General features: G+C 41.4%; 1 protein-coding gene across 10 annotated transcripts in view; it reads left to right on the top strand.

The window, feature by feature from the left end:
- USP19 (ubiquitin specific peptidase 19) overlaps positions 1–14,286 on the top strand; it is a 471,392-nt gene that overhangs the window by 190,927 nt on the left and 266,179 nt on the right. For 7 of the 10 annotated variants that reach the window (XM_086939352.1, XM_086939351.1, XM_086939350.1 and 4 more), the window contains 2 exons: positions 9,633–9,748; positions 10,663–10,877. In XM_086939352.1, the coding sequence (XP_086795478.1) occupies positions 9,633–9,748; positions 10,663–10,877 (331 nt within the window). The remainder of the gene's footprint in view (positions 1–9,632; positions 9,749–10,662; positions 10,878–14,286) is intronic. The other 3 variants (XM_086939349.1, XM_086939348.1, XM_086939345.1) reach the window with 1 other exon arrangement.

Raw genomic sequence — 14,286 nt, 5'->3', positions numbered from 1 at the left:
GCAGGGACCCGCTGGAGGAAAAGGTAGGTGCTCCAAGCCACACCGGGCTTCTCTGGTCCGAGTTCAAGTGACCGCCTTTATCACACACCTCCGCTAATCGTCTGCCTTATTGGATCGCTAGCCGCTGTTTACTTTGATTTTAGAGCATGCGATCTACAGCAGGACATGATACAACTGGATAATGTTACCCTTTAACTATCGGTTAGTTGCTAGTATTGCTGTTAATTGGCATGTGCCCTCCCACCTCCAGTCAGTGCTCCAAATGATGTTTTCACTTGCACAATGCACCCGTATGCCATAACTGTCACCTTAGCTTGCTCCACTTTCAGCTCTCACCCGTTGGGATCGGTGGTGGGTAGAATGACAGTTTGAGGAGGAGGAGTTCTGTATTCTGAGGTTCAGTGTGGTGATACAAGACATTTCATTCCTGAAGACGACTTCGAACAACTTGCTAATGTCCAGGCCCAACACTAGATGGCAGGAGCGTACAGTAGGATGAATCCACAGCACTGCAAACCAATAGTAACAGAATATTTCCTTCAATCAAGGGTTTGTTAAGCGCAACTACTCACCCGAAAGGGTTTCAAGGCGCAGGAGGAGGGAATGGGGGGGGGGGGGGGGTGCAGCTGCTGGCCGTTCACTCTGCGATTTCGAAGATCCAGGTCTTGAGGTCCTTCAGGATCCGCGCAGCTCCTGGATGTTCTCGGTGATTCATTGAAGAGCCAGGTCTTGAGGTGCTTCAGGAACTTGGAGAGTGTTGATGTCTGGCGGAGGTGGAGAGGGAGAGTGTTTCATGCCTTGGCCGTGAGGAAGGAGAAGGAGTGGCCTCCTGTTCGCTGCACCATCGCAAAAGAGAGCTGGGCTGAGTGGAAGGATCTTTGGGGTGCTTGGAATGAGAGGCAGTGGTTCATGTAGGCAGGACCGGTGTTGTGGAGGGCTGCGCGGGTTAGAAGCTTGATGGTGATTCTCTTCTTGACGGGGAGCCAGTGAGGTGCCCGCAGGCTCCTTATTAACATTGCCTATAATCAGAAATGTTACTTGACTCCACTGCTACAGCAGCATATTAACATAATTTGTATTTGGTAATAGTTTTTCGAGGTGACTGGGAGGTACAAAATGTGCACCTGTTTAGTACAAATGAAATATGTGCCTGGCACACATGATGCCTTGTCACACTGCTCTACAGTCTTTCAGGGCATTGCTTCTAGTTTCCTCAAGCCACCCAGATTTTGCTCTGACCCAGCCTCGGCTATGACCTATTTTTTCTACTGAATGCAATACATTGCTCCAAGCTTCCTTCCGTAGAAACATGTCTGTCTGTCAGGTGAATCTTTCAATTGTTTCAGACAGAATTATTATACATCAGCTGAAACTCATACTGGTTCAAGACAGTATATGAAACTTGCTAAGGAGTGTGATCGCTTATGTACAGCTGCCATAAAGATGGCTGTTAAAAAGAATCTGAAGGGGTGTGAAATTTGTTTGCGAAAAAGTATCCATAATAACTATTTTGCTTAAAAAGCTTAAGCAATTACACTTTAACTCTTTGTACCTCCCGTTTATTTAGTTTATATGTGCCTTGTGTAACCTCACAGTCAGGCAAATATAAGCAATAACAACCCAGCACTAGCATTGTACTGTGCTCGAGAACAGGACTCTTCTCAACGTTATCATCATTCTTCTTTGTGTAGTCTGGAACTGTGTCTTGCAGTTACCATTACATCCCTTACTATCCGTGCAAATTTATCTGCATGGCCAAGCAATCCAGTATTCTGTGGGATGCCTCAGAGGCATTGCATGAATATTACCATGGCTCCATGAGTGCATGGTATGATGGGGCTGATCCTTGGGAAGGGGCAGGCTGAGCTTTTGAGGACTTAGACAAGGGGGGTAAATGTGTATTTATTTTTATATTCTTACTTTTCTTCTTTGTCCCTCTTTCTGAGTATTCCTAATCTTTCAGAAATGCAGCCTAAAGGGCATTGAGATGAACAGAGCGCCCCAGGGGATACCAATGCCGAGTTGTACATTGATTAGTGCTCCTATTCCATGCATCCACAGCCCATAACCCAGCGACCAGACTATCTCTCCCACCATTGCTGCAACCATATGGCCAACCTACATTTTCTAAATGTCATTGTTTAGCCATATTACTGATTGAGCATTGTTGATTCCAGTTATGAACGAATGTAACAAGGACTGATAGTATAAGTTACGGTTATTAGTAACTAAATGCAAACCTATATAACAAGATAAATAAATGTGTTTGATTCAGTGGTGAAATTAGTCTAGCAATTACTCTGGGCCACATTCCAGTCCTTTGTTTTTTTAAAAAAAATATTTCTTTTAGTACTACCTATGCTGCCCCAGACCACGTATGCTTTCTTGCTTTTGCTCAAAAAGGAACATTTATGTCCGAACTGCCATGCCACGTCTCTCCTTTGAATGGGGACAGAAGAAGCCCCAGACCAGTTTTAGCGGAATTGGGCTTCATAAGTGTGGTGCTTTTGACTCCTGTGGCCCAGCAAATAGACAATCCATGTCTGGGACAGACATCCCACTGAGAAAAGCAAAGCAGAAGGTGGAATGCTTGCATTGATCACAGCCACTGGTCATTACTGTGCATCTTATTTCAGTCCATAATTTTTCTGCTCGCTGTGCCTCTGTAGACTTGGAGCAACAATATACAAATCAGCCTTGGCTCGTGTCCTTGAATGAACAGTCTAGCCCGAACATGCCCGTCTATGAAGAGGAATATAATCAACTGAGAGCCTGGCAATATAGTCTTGGTTTATTCTGACATTGCCACTGTGATGTTTTCATCCACTTGGGCTAGCTTTCAGTCTATTTCACCAAAGTCAAGATTGTGAGCCTGCGTATCAGACTGGTTGTTGTCCATGGACCCACAGTCTCAAACATGAAAGACCACTAGATAGATTCCATTTCGCCACTAATTGATGTGGCGTTTGTCTTAATTGGATGTGCTACGAATGGTCTCACACAAGAGATACTCAAAGTACGAACTGTGAATGTGTGAAGGGCCGGGCTTCCTCCGAATTCAGGAGAAGGATGGAACAAATTCTCAAAAAGGACCTCTTTTTCTAAGTGAACAGGAATTTTGCTCTACTTCCTCCTTCTTCACTCAGTTACTGAACTTGTCAAAGTGATTTGTGTAACTGGTTCTGAGACTTAAGCATGTCCAGTACCAGCTTTCAAGGTCCACTCACATCAAAGAATTACAGAGTTTGATCCCTGGCTAGCAAATCTGTTTTTGGATATTCAACTATTTGAAAGCAGGGTACCCTGTTTCCTTCTGCGTTGAGAAGGCCCCTCTTTTATGCATTACCCAGGATGTGGAGGCATTTAAGTTAATACATGAATGCTTTTCATTTTTGTATCACATGGTAAGTGCATTCAGATTGTAGAAGTGGTTGTGTACTTGCTTTGGTAGTATTGGTTTTAATCTGCATATCCTACGAGTTTGATTGGGAGAAGACACCTTCATTACTTAAATATTATTTCTCTTTTTACATCAAGCCAGATATTACAAAAGAGAGAAACATATCCTTTGCTCTTCAGTTGGTCCTTTCTTTTGTACTACTCTATATTTTCAATCCAGTAAGAATTCGATTTAATTAGCATTTATGTTGTCAACATATTTCATTCTTTAGCAAATTGCACCATGGGCTTTCTCAAGCATGCATATGTGAAAAAATGTAAGAAAACAAAAACATCTATACATATTTTATCTGATGTGTTCAGGCCCAACTGGTGGATTCACAGCAAAAGTCAACTCTTTACCTTTACAACTATTTGCGTGTTGTATGTGTGTTTACACTGGTGAAGCTGTATTTGTAGCATGTTTCTACTGTTAAAGTTTTCTTTGTGTTTAATTTTTAAGTGCATTTATTTTAGATCATGCTAAAGTTAGTACTTTACTTTGTCATGTCATGTCATAGCATTTAGCATTAGTACATTCTTAGCACGTCCTAATCTATTATAGTGTTGAGAGAGCTGGTGAATGAGAAAATAGTGAATAAGAAGGGCAGTTATAAAAGAAGGCACTGGTGTGTCTGTTCTGTCATTGTGTTAATAGGATTACCTCAATATTTAGTTTGCCTCCTTAATCACGTCTGTGGTCCGATATGTTCTATTAACGTCTTGTGGTGACTAACATGTTGCCTTGGCGTAAACATGTCTTGGGTCAAAGTGCAAGTGGCAAGCGGGCTGTCAGGCATTTATGTTTGGGGTCTATAAAAATTGTATAAAGGCTGGATCTTCTTCGGTCACACAAAAAGCTAATCAGATGTCAACCTTCTGATTAAGTTGTTAACTCCTTTGATGCAACTTGCTTCTCTGGGCTCTTTGAATATGGTGCTTAGTTACAGGAAACATGGAAGAACAATTTTTAGCTTTAATTTGTCAAAAGAGAAAGTGAGTATTAATTGTTAATAGCTCTAGGTAGGACCCAGAGTCCACCTTGTTCAATTCCCAGAGTATATGGAGATGTTAAATTAAGTCAGAAGGGTATATATGTGTCATGGCATCAGATTCAAAGTCCAAAAACTGTGTACTTCTTGGATGCCATATAGAGTTTGAACTTTTCTCTGCATAAGGAAAAGACACCAGCATTTACCCTGATTTTTAATCTGGTGGCAGTGCCTCTGGCGTTCAGACTTCCAAGGTGTCTGATATTCATTATAATACTTCATAACAGGATAATGCAACACCAAGCAGACTTCCCATCTGAATGTTGCACCTGGTAACTCCACCCAACCCATGCTTGTGTTGTTTTTATCTAATGTAATTATCAGTAAACCTGTATAACAGCCACTTGGGCTCCCCACTTCTTGCATTTTTTTGTACAATTCTTTAGATACAGAGTTTGGTCAGTTGATCTTTAAAACCATGTTCACTGATGCAATACCTTCTGCCCCTCATGCAAATTGATATATTCTTTCATCCCACACAACTTGAGCTGACTTGATGGTGAAAAGTCAAGGAACTCCATGGTAAGGCACCCACTGTGTGGGGCAGGTGTAGATTACAGAATGCCATCTTTCACCTCGCTTTAGAAGTGATGCAGCTTCTGGTTTCAGCTGCACGGGGACAGCTTTCCCACACATTGTGATTAGAACCGATTTAAACCTAGCCATGCACTGTGTGTTGTGACAGCATGCAGTAACAACTTATTTTGCAAGGGTCCTCTCTACTGGCAGATAGTATGTTCACATTTGAGATTGTCCTTTGATAAGATATGTAGAATCCGTTTTTCCCCTTTTTAGGGCGAGCTAGAGTTGCGCATGCGGTCTAGCTCGCCAACTATTGTTTTCAGTTTCCTGGGAATCTGAGACCGGGTTCGGACACGCGCTCCGATTGCACCTCGTGGGCGCGCACGCCGGCGCCGTGCACATCCCCGGCCTCAGATTGCCAGGAAGCCGAGAACACATAGACACACGCGTCCACACACGCACCCCCCCCCGCTTACGCTCACGCGCACACACACAGCCACGCACCCCCACCACTCACAGGACAGGCTCACGCACACACACAGCCACGCACACCCCCCCACTACCACACACAGCCCCCCTCTCCCCCACTCACCTGGTGTCTCAGGCTGCTCTCGTCCCCGCGGTGGTGGCGGCATTACACACGGACACATTAATTTTTGGTAGGCACCGGGTGATTAAACGACTTGGTAACGTTGGGTTGGTAAAAATCCTATGCAGCAGATGTCCGCGTGTGTGACCAGCTCTAAGTCCCCCCCCAATGTCGTACGTATTTCCACCGGCGACGGAAACAGTAAAGCCTAAGAAGGCCGCCTACAGCACTCTGATAGGAAGCAGGAAAGACAGCACTTGTAGTAGATAACTGTAAGATTTAGCGTTTTCTCCAATGTAAGGAGATATAGCGATGCATTTTTATAGAAATTGGTCATAAAAGAACTAATATAAACGTAGCTACTGTTTCGATATTTTAAATGAGAAACCATTTAAATCCTACATTATAAAATTATGTATTTCTGTGGAAGCGAATTCACATTTTTATGCTGAGGTATACTGTTGATATTAATGGTCAAAATCAGTTTTATGCCTTCACAGAAGCTTCTCGGCTTGCATGAAAATGTCAATTTAGCCAAGAAGGCGTTTCCAGTTGAACTTTAAAGATGGCGTCTTGCGTTACCCCGTTCCGTGTGTATACGGAAGTGAGTATTGCTGTACTGTTAGTTGACAAGTCTTTCCTGGCAGGCTAAAGGTGGCGGCTCCTTTCCGCACCTCCCATTTTTTGAAACTGCACTTCCTGATTCCCTCAGTACCGTAGTTGTGACACTTGCAAGATGTCGGCGGTGGACGTGGAAGATGAGAGCATACTGGCTTCTATTTTCCGGGATAGCTTCCCGGAAAGCTGGCGGGACCAGGCGGATTTCGCGGCCTATCTCCTTGAACTTAGCGGTTGCGGAGTGGAGCGGCTGAGTCGGGAGCCAGAGAGGCTGCGGGAAGAACGGGCGCAGATTCTGCAGCAGACCCGAGAATTGTCTTTCCGCAATTACAAGACTTTAATCCGTACGGCCGAGTGCACAGAGGACATCTATCGCCGCTTCGGGCTGGTCGAGACAGGCGTGTCAAGCCTTTTGGGGAAGCTGCCAGGTTTCCAGGAAGGATGCAGGTAAGTTGAGCATTGGGGCTCGGGTCATAGTTCACAACTTCGTCTGTGCGTGAATTTTTAGATTGTGGAGCTTTGCGTTCTGTGACTTGTAGTTTCATATTGCAGTTCTAAGGCTTGGCCTATAAGACCTATTGAGCAATAAGCTGTTAGCTAAAAGACCACCGCTGACTGGAGATGTTAGTCATGACAGGTGTCCATCTGGCAAAGTTATGAAGAGGGATGACGTGGAGGAGAAGGCTTTTTGAGTTGTAGTGGTAAGAAAGAAGAGGAGTGAAGCGAGGGCATCATGCTTGGGTGCAAAAGGATAGGTAGCTGCTAAATTGGATATGAAGGGGTGTAGGTACGTATTGTTAGAGAATACAGGTGAGGAGTTTTTGGATTTCGGTGGTGTGGATTAGGTTTCCATATTGGTAAACAGCATTTTCCAGAACGTTGTACATAATAATGTGGTATTTTGCTTCATGGACAACAGAATAAGTCTACAGAACTGTGACAGAAGGGATTGGTGATAATTGGAACAATACAGTGACAATATAGTTTTTGCATCCTTGGAATTGACGCTAGTGACAATGGACACGATGGCTGTCCATTTTCAGGGGGCCTGTACTGTAGCTTCCACTTCCAGAGATGTTAGAGAAAATGAAGCCAAGTTTTCCATTACAGAAAAGGAAGCCATTGGTTTCTCGTAGGGCAGAAGGATTTGTTTAAATTTTCTGTGTGGAAGACCGTTTTGAGTGAAGATGATATCATCGCCCCCTTAAAGAAATTCCCAACAAGAAAATATTGGATAATGTATTGACTAGAATTTCAAAATGGATTCTTTTTTTTCATTTTTCTTTACAAGAGTACGATTTTGAAGTTGTGTATGTTTCTGGAATAAAAAGTTTAACCACTGACCGTCTGAGTAGGTAGGGAGCTGTTGATTTATGTGTCACAATGTCACAAAAACCTTACATAGATCAGTGCTCAAAAAATATTTAATATAATCAGATGGAAACAAGGGCGCTCAAACAATTACACTCACAATTACTACATTCAAAAGACATAGACATATAAAATCAAAAAACAGTGGCAGAGAATAGTAAACAAATCACAATATACACAATAGACCAATAATGTGATCTCTGATTTATGCCATGTACAATGCATCAACGGCGTTTCAACCCAAAATTTCTTTAGGGGTTATTATAAGGACAAATTAGTTTCAGGAGCGGAAACAACCACTTGATAGACCTTCTTGGCGGTCTTTCTACACGCAGAGAAAGTCTTCACCTGTTGTACCAATGTTATTCCAACAGGGAACCTGGCAGAATGCAAAGTTGCCACAAATAGGCAAACCTTCCAGATAAGAACTTGCATAAAAGTGTCCAACCCGATCATCAAAAGATTACCTGAACAATCCCCAACGAGCAGAGAATTTGGGTAATTTCATAAATTTATGGGTAAAAGTCCGACGATCGAGTGTTGCACGAAAGACGCCAACATTTTAAAGTTATGTATGTTCCTGGAATAAAGAATGTAAACACTGACAGTCTGATTAGGTAGGGAGCTGTTGATTTATGTGTGGCCGAAGTGGATGACTGTGCGATGTGTTAATCTGTGAAATTAATACAGGCTCCGTCAATCAGAAGTAGTGGGTACATGAAATTAAGTTGGATAATGTTTTGATAAACATGAATTGTGGGATAGGGATAGATGGCATAAAAAGGAGCTGACAGATTATCATTTGCCTTATAAACCACCAGACTTGTAGTTACAACTACCTGAGCGAGGCATTCAGTGTCTTTAACCCCTTCGATGCTCATGACAGAACGGTTCCGTCATGGGCATCGGTCGCGCTGTGCTCATGACGGAACCGTTCCGTCATGACCACACCCGCGAATGGATTGTTCATCACCGGGGGAGAATCGGCGCCGCAGGCAAGGTGTTAAGTGTCTGGATTACTTTATTATGTACATAGCCTTGCATACAACTAAGTCCTTCTTCCAATACTTTGTAAAAATTAAATTACAAAATCTTCCATTTTGCCACACAACTCATTTAGTTGTATGTGGAGATGTGCATTTGCATTTGGAAGTACGCCTAACAACGTTTGGTGCAGCCAGCTCAACAGTCACCCTTTACTGCCACATACACCCTGACCTTGATACTCCTCTTCACATATGCGAATGATGCATCAAAGCAACCTTTATGTTTGATGGGTTCACCACCATAACCAAGAGGCAAGATATCTGTGGGCTTCAATATCACATTTTAACATTTTCTTTGAAGAAAGTTCCACTGTATTAGTCAACCAAGCGCCCAAGTCAAATAACCTTTCTACACTCAATCTCTATACTGTTATTGGGTTGTCTGTTCGCCAACCTGAAATACAGAGGCCTCATTATCACTATATACGTCACTCTGGCTCCTCCTAGCAATCCCACTCTGACAGCACTTGGTATAATGTCCTCTCTTCTTCCATAGCTTGCAGATTACTCTGGAGACTAGACATTTTCTGTCTCCAAGAAGGGAATCTGTGTGGGTGCCACAAGCCCGCACCAGGATGCTGCCTTCACTCCTCACAATAAAATACACTAAACATAATCTTCACAAAAGTTATTTACAAAAGTTTAAGCTATTGCCATTATAAATTCCAATAACTTTTATTTAAGTATTAATTATTTAAAAAAATGAAAATCCATTGTTATTTGTAGTATCAACACATCTAAGTCACGTAAATACAACACATATTGCATTACAAATGCTATAGGTGTCACATTTGCGAAAGTTATAACTATTGCCATTGTAAATGACAAAACTATTAATTTTGCTATTTTCAAAACCAACACATCAATAAAAAATTGTCATTTACAATACCAATAGCTCAAACTTTCCTAATGCGAGACCTATTGCATTGCAAATGCTTGTTTGAAATTGCAGTTGTTTTCCTGGTTTAGTTATTGCCTTGTTTCTTATGATTTCAGGAATCTTATCGAACCAGTCCGCTGCAGCTACCGCTTCACTGGATCTCTAATAGTCATCTCCTTGAAAAAACGCCAGAGTCTACGGTGGGGTGGTTTAGAAGCGACTTCACCACAAGGTCTGCACCCTGATTTCTCATTGCTCCATATTTTTCTTGTCAGCATCAACTAAGAAAATATAGCACCAGTTCATCTAGTGTTAAGCGGACCGCTATTGTTTTATGTGAATCAGCATGCTGGATTGTAGCAAACAAACATGTAATCTTGGCCTGTACAGTACATAGGCAAATACCTTTAGTGGATCTCCAGGGTACTCCCTGATGTTACTCTGCCATTACCGTGATGCAATAGTTACTTTTTTATTGTATAATTCCTTGATTATATTTTTCCAGTACTAAAAGGTATGAAAACCTTTGCTTATTTTTATTCAGCACATTTTCTGGCTTGTTATATGGTTGTTTTTATGACTGTTAAATCACTGAATATTTCTGAGTTAACCCCTTCCATGCTCATGACGGAACGGTTCCGTCATGAGCGTAAGGTGGCCTGTGCTTATGACGGAACTGTTCCGTCATGGTTCCATAGGCCCAATGGAACGTTCAGCACCGGGGCAAAATTTGCGCAGCACAGAAGGGGTTAAGAGCAATTGATTTTTCCAATATATAGGAGGAACTGTTACGAAATTATTTATGGGGAAATGTTTTAACAGAATGTTTCATAATATATTTCACCTGTATTAGCTCTTTGTTTGACGTGTTGTGGTCCACTACCTTAAAGCCCTGCAGTCTTACGGGCTGTTTGATTTCAACCCCCTCATTTTTCTAAAGTTTATTAAATTTGAAATATTTCTTTTTGCTACATAAAATATGTAAGTTGTTCTTGCTTGCTGTAGTTTTCCACTTTGTTCCAAGAGTTGGCATTTTGCTTTTGGTAAGTGTGCTGCAAAAAATGTTTTTTGATCACACAAGCATTTATCCACCATGGTCCATGTGATATGCTGCTAAACACAAGCTCATCCGTCCCCCTTTTTAAGGTGCAGTGGGTGGTGCAAAGGTTGCCATGCCCGCCGGTCCTACTCCACATGATAAGACCCAACCCGGAAGTAACCAGCATTCTCTTTCTAGCAAGGATGAGGTCCGAAAAGGAGAAATAGAAAAAGCTAACCTACAAGATGGCGGACTAGATAATGTGACGGCCAGGACGACACCAGAACATGTTTCAGTTAAGCAGGAGCCCCATGTAACTTCGGTAAGTGTTTCGGCCTTTTGACCAATTGTATGTCTCTTTAGGTACACTCACAGGCAGATGTATGAGGCTTTTGATTGTAATATCTTGGAATTGCCGATAGTGTTAGTTTTTCTCTATTTTTTTTTTTAACCAGCTGAGGCCTATGGTATGTGAAGGTATTCCAGGCGCTGAACACTGAATGCATGGGTTCTCCATTATTGTCTCCTATTTAGAGTAGTAGAAAAATCCCAGCAGGTTGAACACACTCAGACGCACCACATAAGACATATTTACAGAAAAATGTAAACCGTCTTTTTCTGCACAAAAACAGAAGCTCTGTGATACAATTTGTCTGCCATTCCATTGTGGAATGCTTCTATTGAGCTCCCAAAACATGTTTTTGTCGAGAGTGTTAAGTTTCTTTCATTTAAGTATTTTTATTTTTTGCAGGCTCTGCAGTCAATTTTGCTTTGTTTGCCAGTTGCTCAGATTTTTCACTCTGCCTTGGATTCAGTGCAACATGAAAATTCTTACAGGATTCTGCTTGAGTAATGGACACCTCTGTCCTCTTTTCACTTCAGACCTGTTAGCTCCACTGTTTTAAATGTGCTTTAGTTAGTGACCTAATCTAGGCCCTGGAGTCAAATGTTTTTCACCCAAAATGAGAATACATACTAGTGACCTCAATGGAAAGTGTTTTGTCAGACTGTGAATGAAAATGATGCAGCCTTTTCCCGTAAGGTCTAGGCTTTGAGAACAGTAAATTCAGGCATGGACCTTATGGAGATGGTGCAACTGTAGGGCAATAGGACTCGGTTTTTGCTGGGTCTTCCACTGATGCATTAAGTTCTACTTTCCATAGACTCATGGCATGGCCTAGCCGTAGGCCAGGAATTGGTTTAGCATACCCCTTCAAAGGGATGTAACACAACTCTGTTTCCCACTTTCCGATAGTTTGGCTTCCAACCCCTATAGCTTAAGCACTTTCACCTTACACCACCCAAGACCCTTGGGAGTTCCTGGCAGAAGTGCAGAGCAGTTGCATCTGAAGATCATCCTTCTGGAATCATGGGATGTTTGCTCCAGGTTCTTTGCCGTGGGCAAGAATAGCATTGTAGTCTTTTTCAAACATGTGTGTGTCTTTCTCCTTCGTTAACCTTTCAGAATTGTGACCCCGGGGCACATTTTACCAGCCTGTGTTCATACTTATTTGGACTCATAGAAGAAGATTCTGTCATCTGCTGAATGTTGGCGATGACATTGGTTTGTTCCGACATGCTTTGTGGCTGATCTCATCATGGGGACCTGGAGCCTCCCCTGCTGGCACCAAGGCTGTATTTCTCCTTCAGCAGTGACTTAGGAGCAGTGGGTACCCACTAGATTCTTCTCACTGGTGTTCTAAAATTAAGCTGTATGTGAATGACTTTCTCATTTTTGTTACTTGAAGGAAGGAATATGGAAGCTGCTTTAAATAGGTATACCGGGAGTATAGAATTAATGAAGCCACGCCGTAAGTCTTTATTATTCAATACCTCTCCTACCTCTCCTATCTCATAATCTTAGGGGAAATTATAATAACATTGAAAAATATATTAAGGTGTTTTTTGTATTTGGATCAACTGGCGGACATGTTTACAAACAACTACTTTCCTTTAGTGGATTTATTTTTTGGATATATGGAAATCCCTTCTGCTGTCAATGATTGGGAAGGTTCTATTAGTTAAAATGTCTGTTCTCCCCTTATTTCTGTTTTATTTTTGACTGTTTCATGTCAGCCCAGCACAAGCTGTTTTATGAAATTAGAAAGTATCTTTTTCTCTCGTATATGAATTGTAGACGACCACAGGTCAATATAAAGAATTCACAACTACCCAAGAAGGCAGTCTGGGGCTACATGATTTTGCCCATATTATGCTGTTACTTTTGCACTTCAGATACGTGACTTCTCTGTGAATTTTTCCATATTGGATAACTCTGCAGTTGATATCATATTGAGTAATTACTGTATGGACAGTTTACAGTGGAGTATTAAAGATCCAAAGGTGCCAACAAAGGTCAGATATAACATTTTGCATGAGATATGGACTATGGAAAAAAAATTCTCAATGTAAGATGCTAGTGATACATGCAAAGACCCTTCTTAAATTTAGATGGTAGCAATGTAGGTAATTTGTTAGAGGGTGCTAGAATTAAAGATGTTTATGAACTTTGTCCTGCTGTCATCGCTCTTAATAGACACTGTCTAACTTTTCTTTCATCCTCTGCTTTTAATAGCATTTCAAAAGATACAATAATGTCACTTATTGACTTAGTGCTGAACATGTTTGCTGAGGAAAATCAGTACTGTTCTTAGAGTTATTGGATCAAGGAACCCCACATAGAAAACCATCTTCCGGCAATAGAAATGTGGGCCAAATGAGGCCGCCGCACTGGAATTTTGTTAAATAATCATTGTACGAAACATTTTAAAATTGGTTATCTACTCTTGAAAGGTACAATTTTGATATTGTTTTTTTTTCTATGGCTCGGTGCAATACTTAACACCTCAAAGGATAAATAAAATGGCCCTCCAAATCAGTAAAATGGTTGTAGATGTAACACGGAGGGGAGCTGGACAATCCGGGTTTGGTCTTACGGGATTTTAGCATGGTTTTGGGATTACATTTTTGTGAAATCAGTGCAAGAGCCTAGGTGGTTAGCCATCCTACCGCTATAATAGCTCTATTCAGCTTAACTGCGATATTTTTTTTGCTTTAGATGCAAAATTGCCTACATTTTATTGCTGTATCATGTGGACACTAGGCAGATGGTGGATAGTGATTCATTCGGAATCGCCAGGGCATAAGGTATATGTAATCCAGAAGAATAGGGCTGTCTAAGTAATTGGAGAAGCCAGCATTTAAGGAAGGATAACTATCTTATTGACTGTACACTGATACTTTGTCATGCTTTGGGAAAACATTCTTCATAATAATGCTAAAGATAGAAATTAAGATGATGTCAGCATATTTAACATCAACCATTACAATATTTTGGAAGATGCTTTGCATAGGTTTAAATGGTCTTTATTCGGCCTCTTCAAGAAAATAGCAGTAAATTTCATGTTGGACATAAAGAAGAAGCTATTGACTTGGATGGATCATGCTGTAACTTCTTACAGCTGCTCATGAAGTCCATTAAACACTCAAACTTGTTTACTAGTCCTGAATATGAGAAAATAATTGTCCTCAGCAGTGCAGCTGTGGAAAGTTATGAACATTTTGTTTCTGTAAGAGGCAATACCTTTTTACTTTGTCCATTGAAAGCCACGATCTCAATTCTTTTCAAAATAAATGTTTGCTGCCTTGAAGAGGAGTGCCATTCCAGATGAAAACATAAGAAAACCACTTGATCTTGCTCATAGAATGCCGTTCAACTTTTCATATCTTTA

The sequence above is a fragment of the Lissotriton vulgaris genome, chromosome 9 (genome assembly GCF_964263255.1).
Source record: "Lissotriton vulgaris chromosome 9, aLisVul1.2, whole genome shotgun sequence".
In the NCBI taxonomy this organism is placed as follows: domain Eukaryota; kingdom Metazoa; phylum Chordata; class Amphibia; order Caudata; family Salamandridae; genus Lissotriton; species Lissotriton vulgaris.
This window is presented reverse-complemented; position numbering and strand designations above follow the sequence as displayed.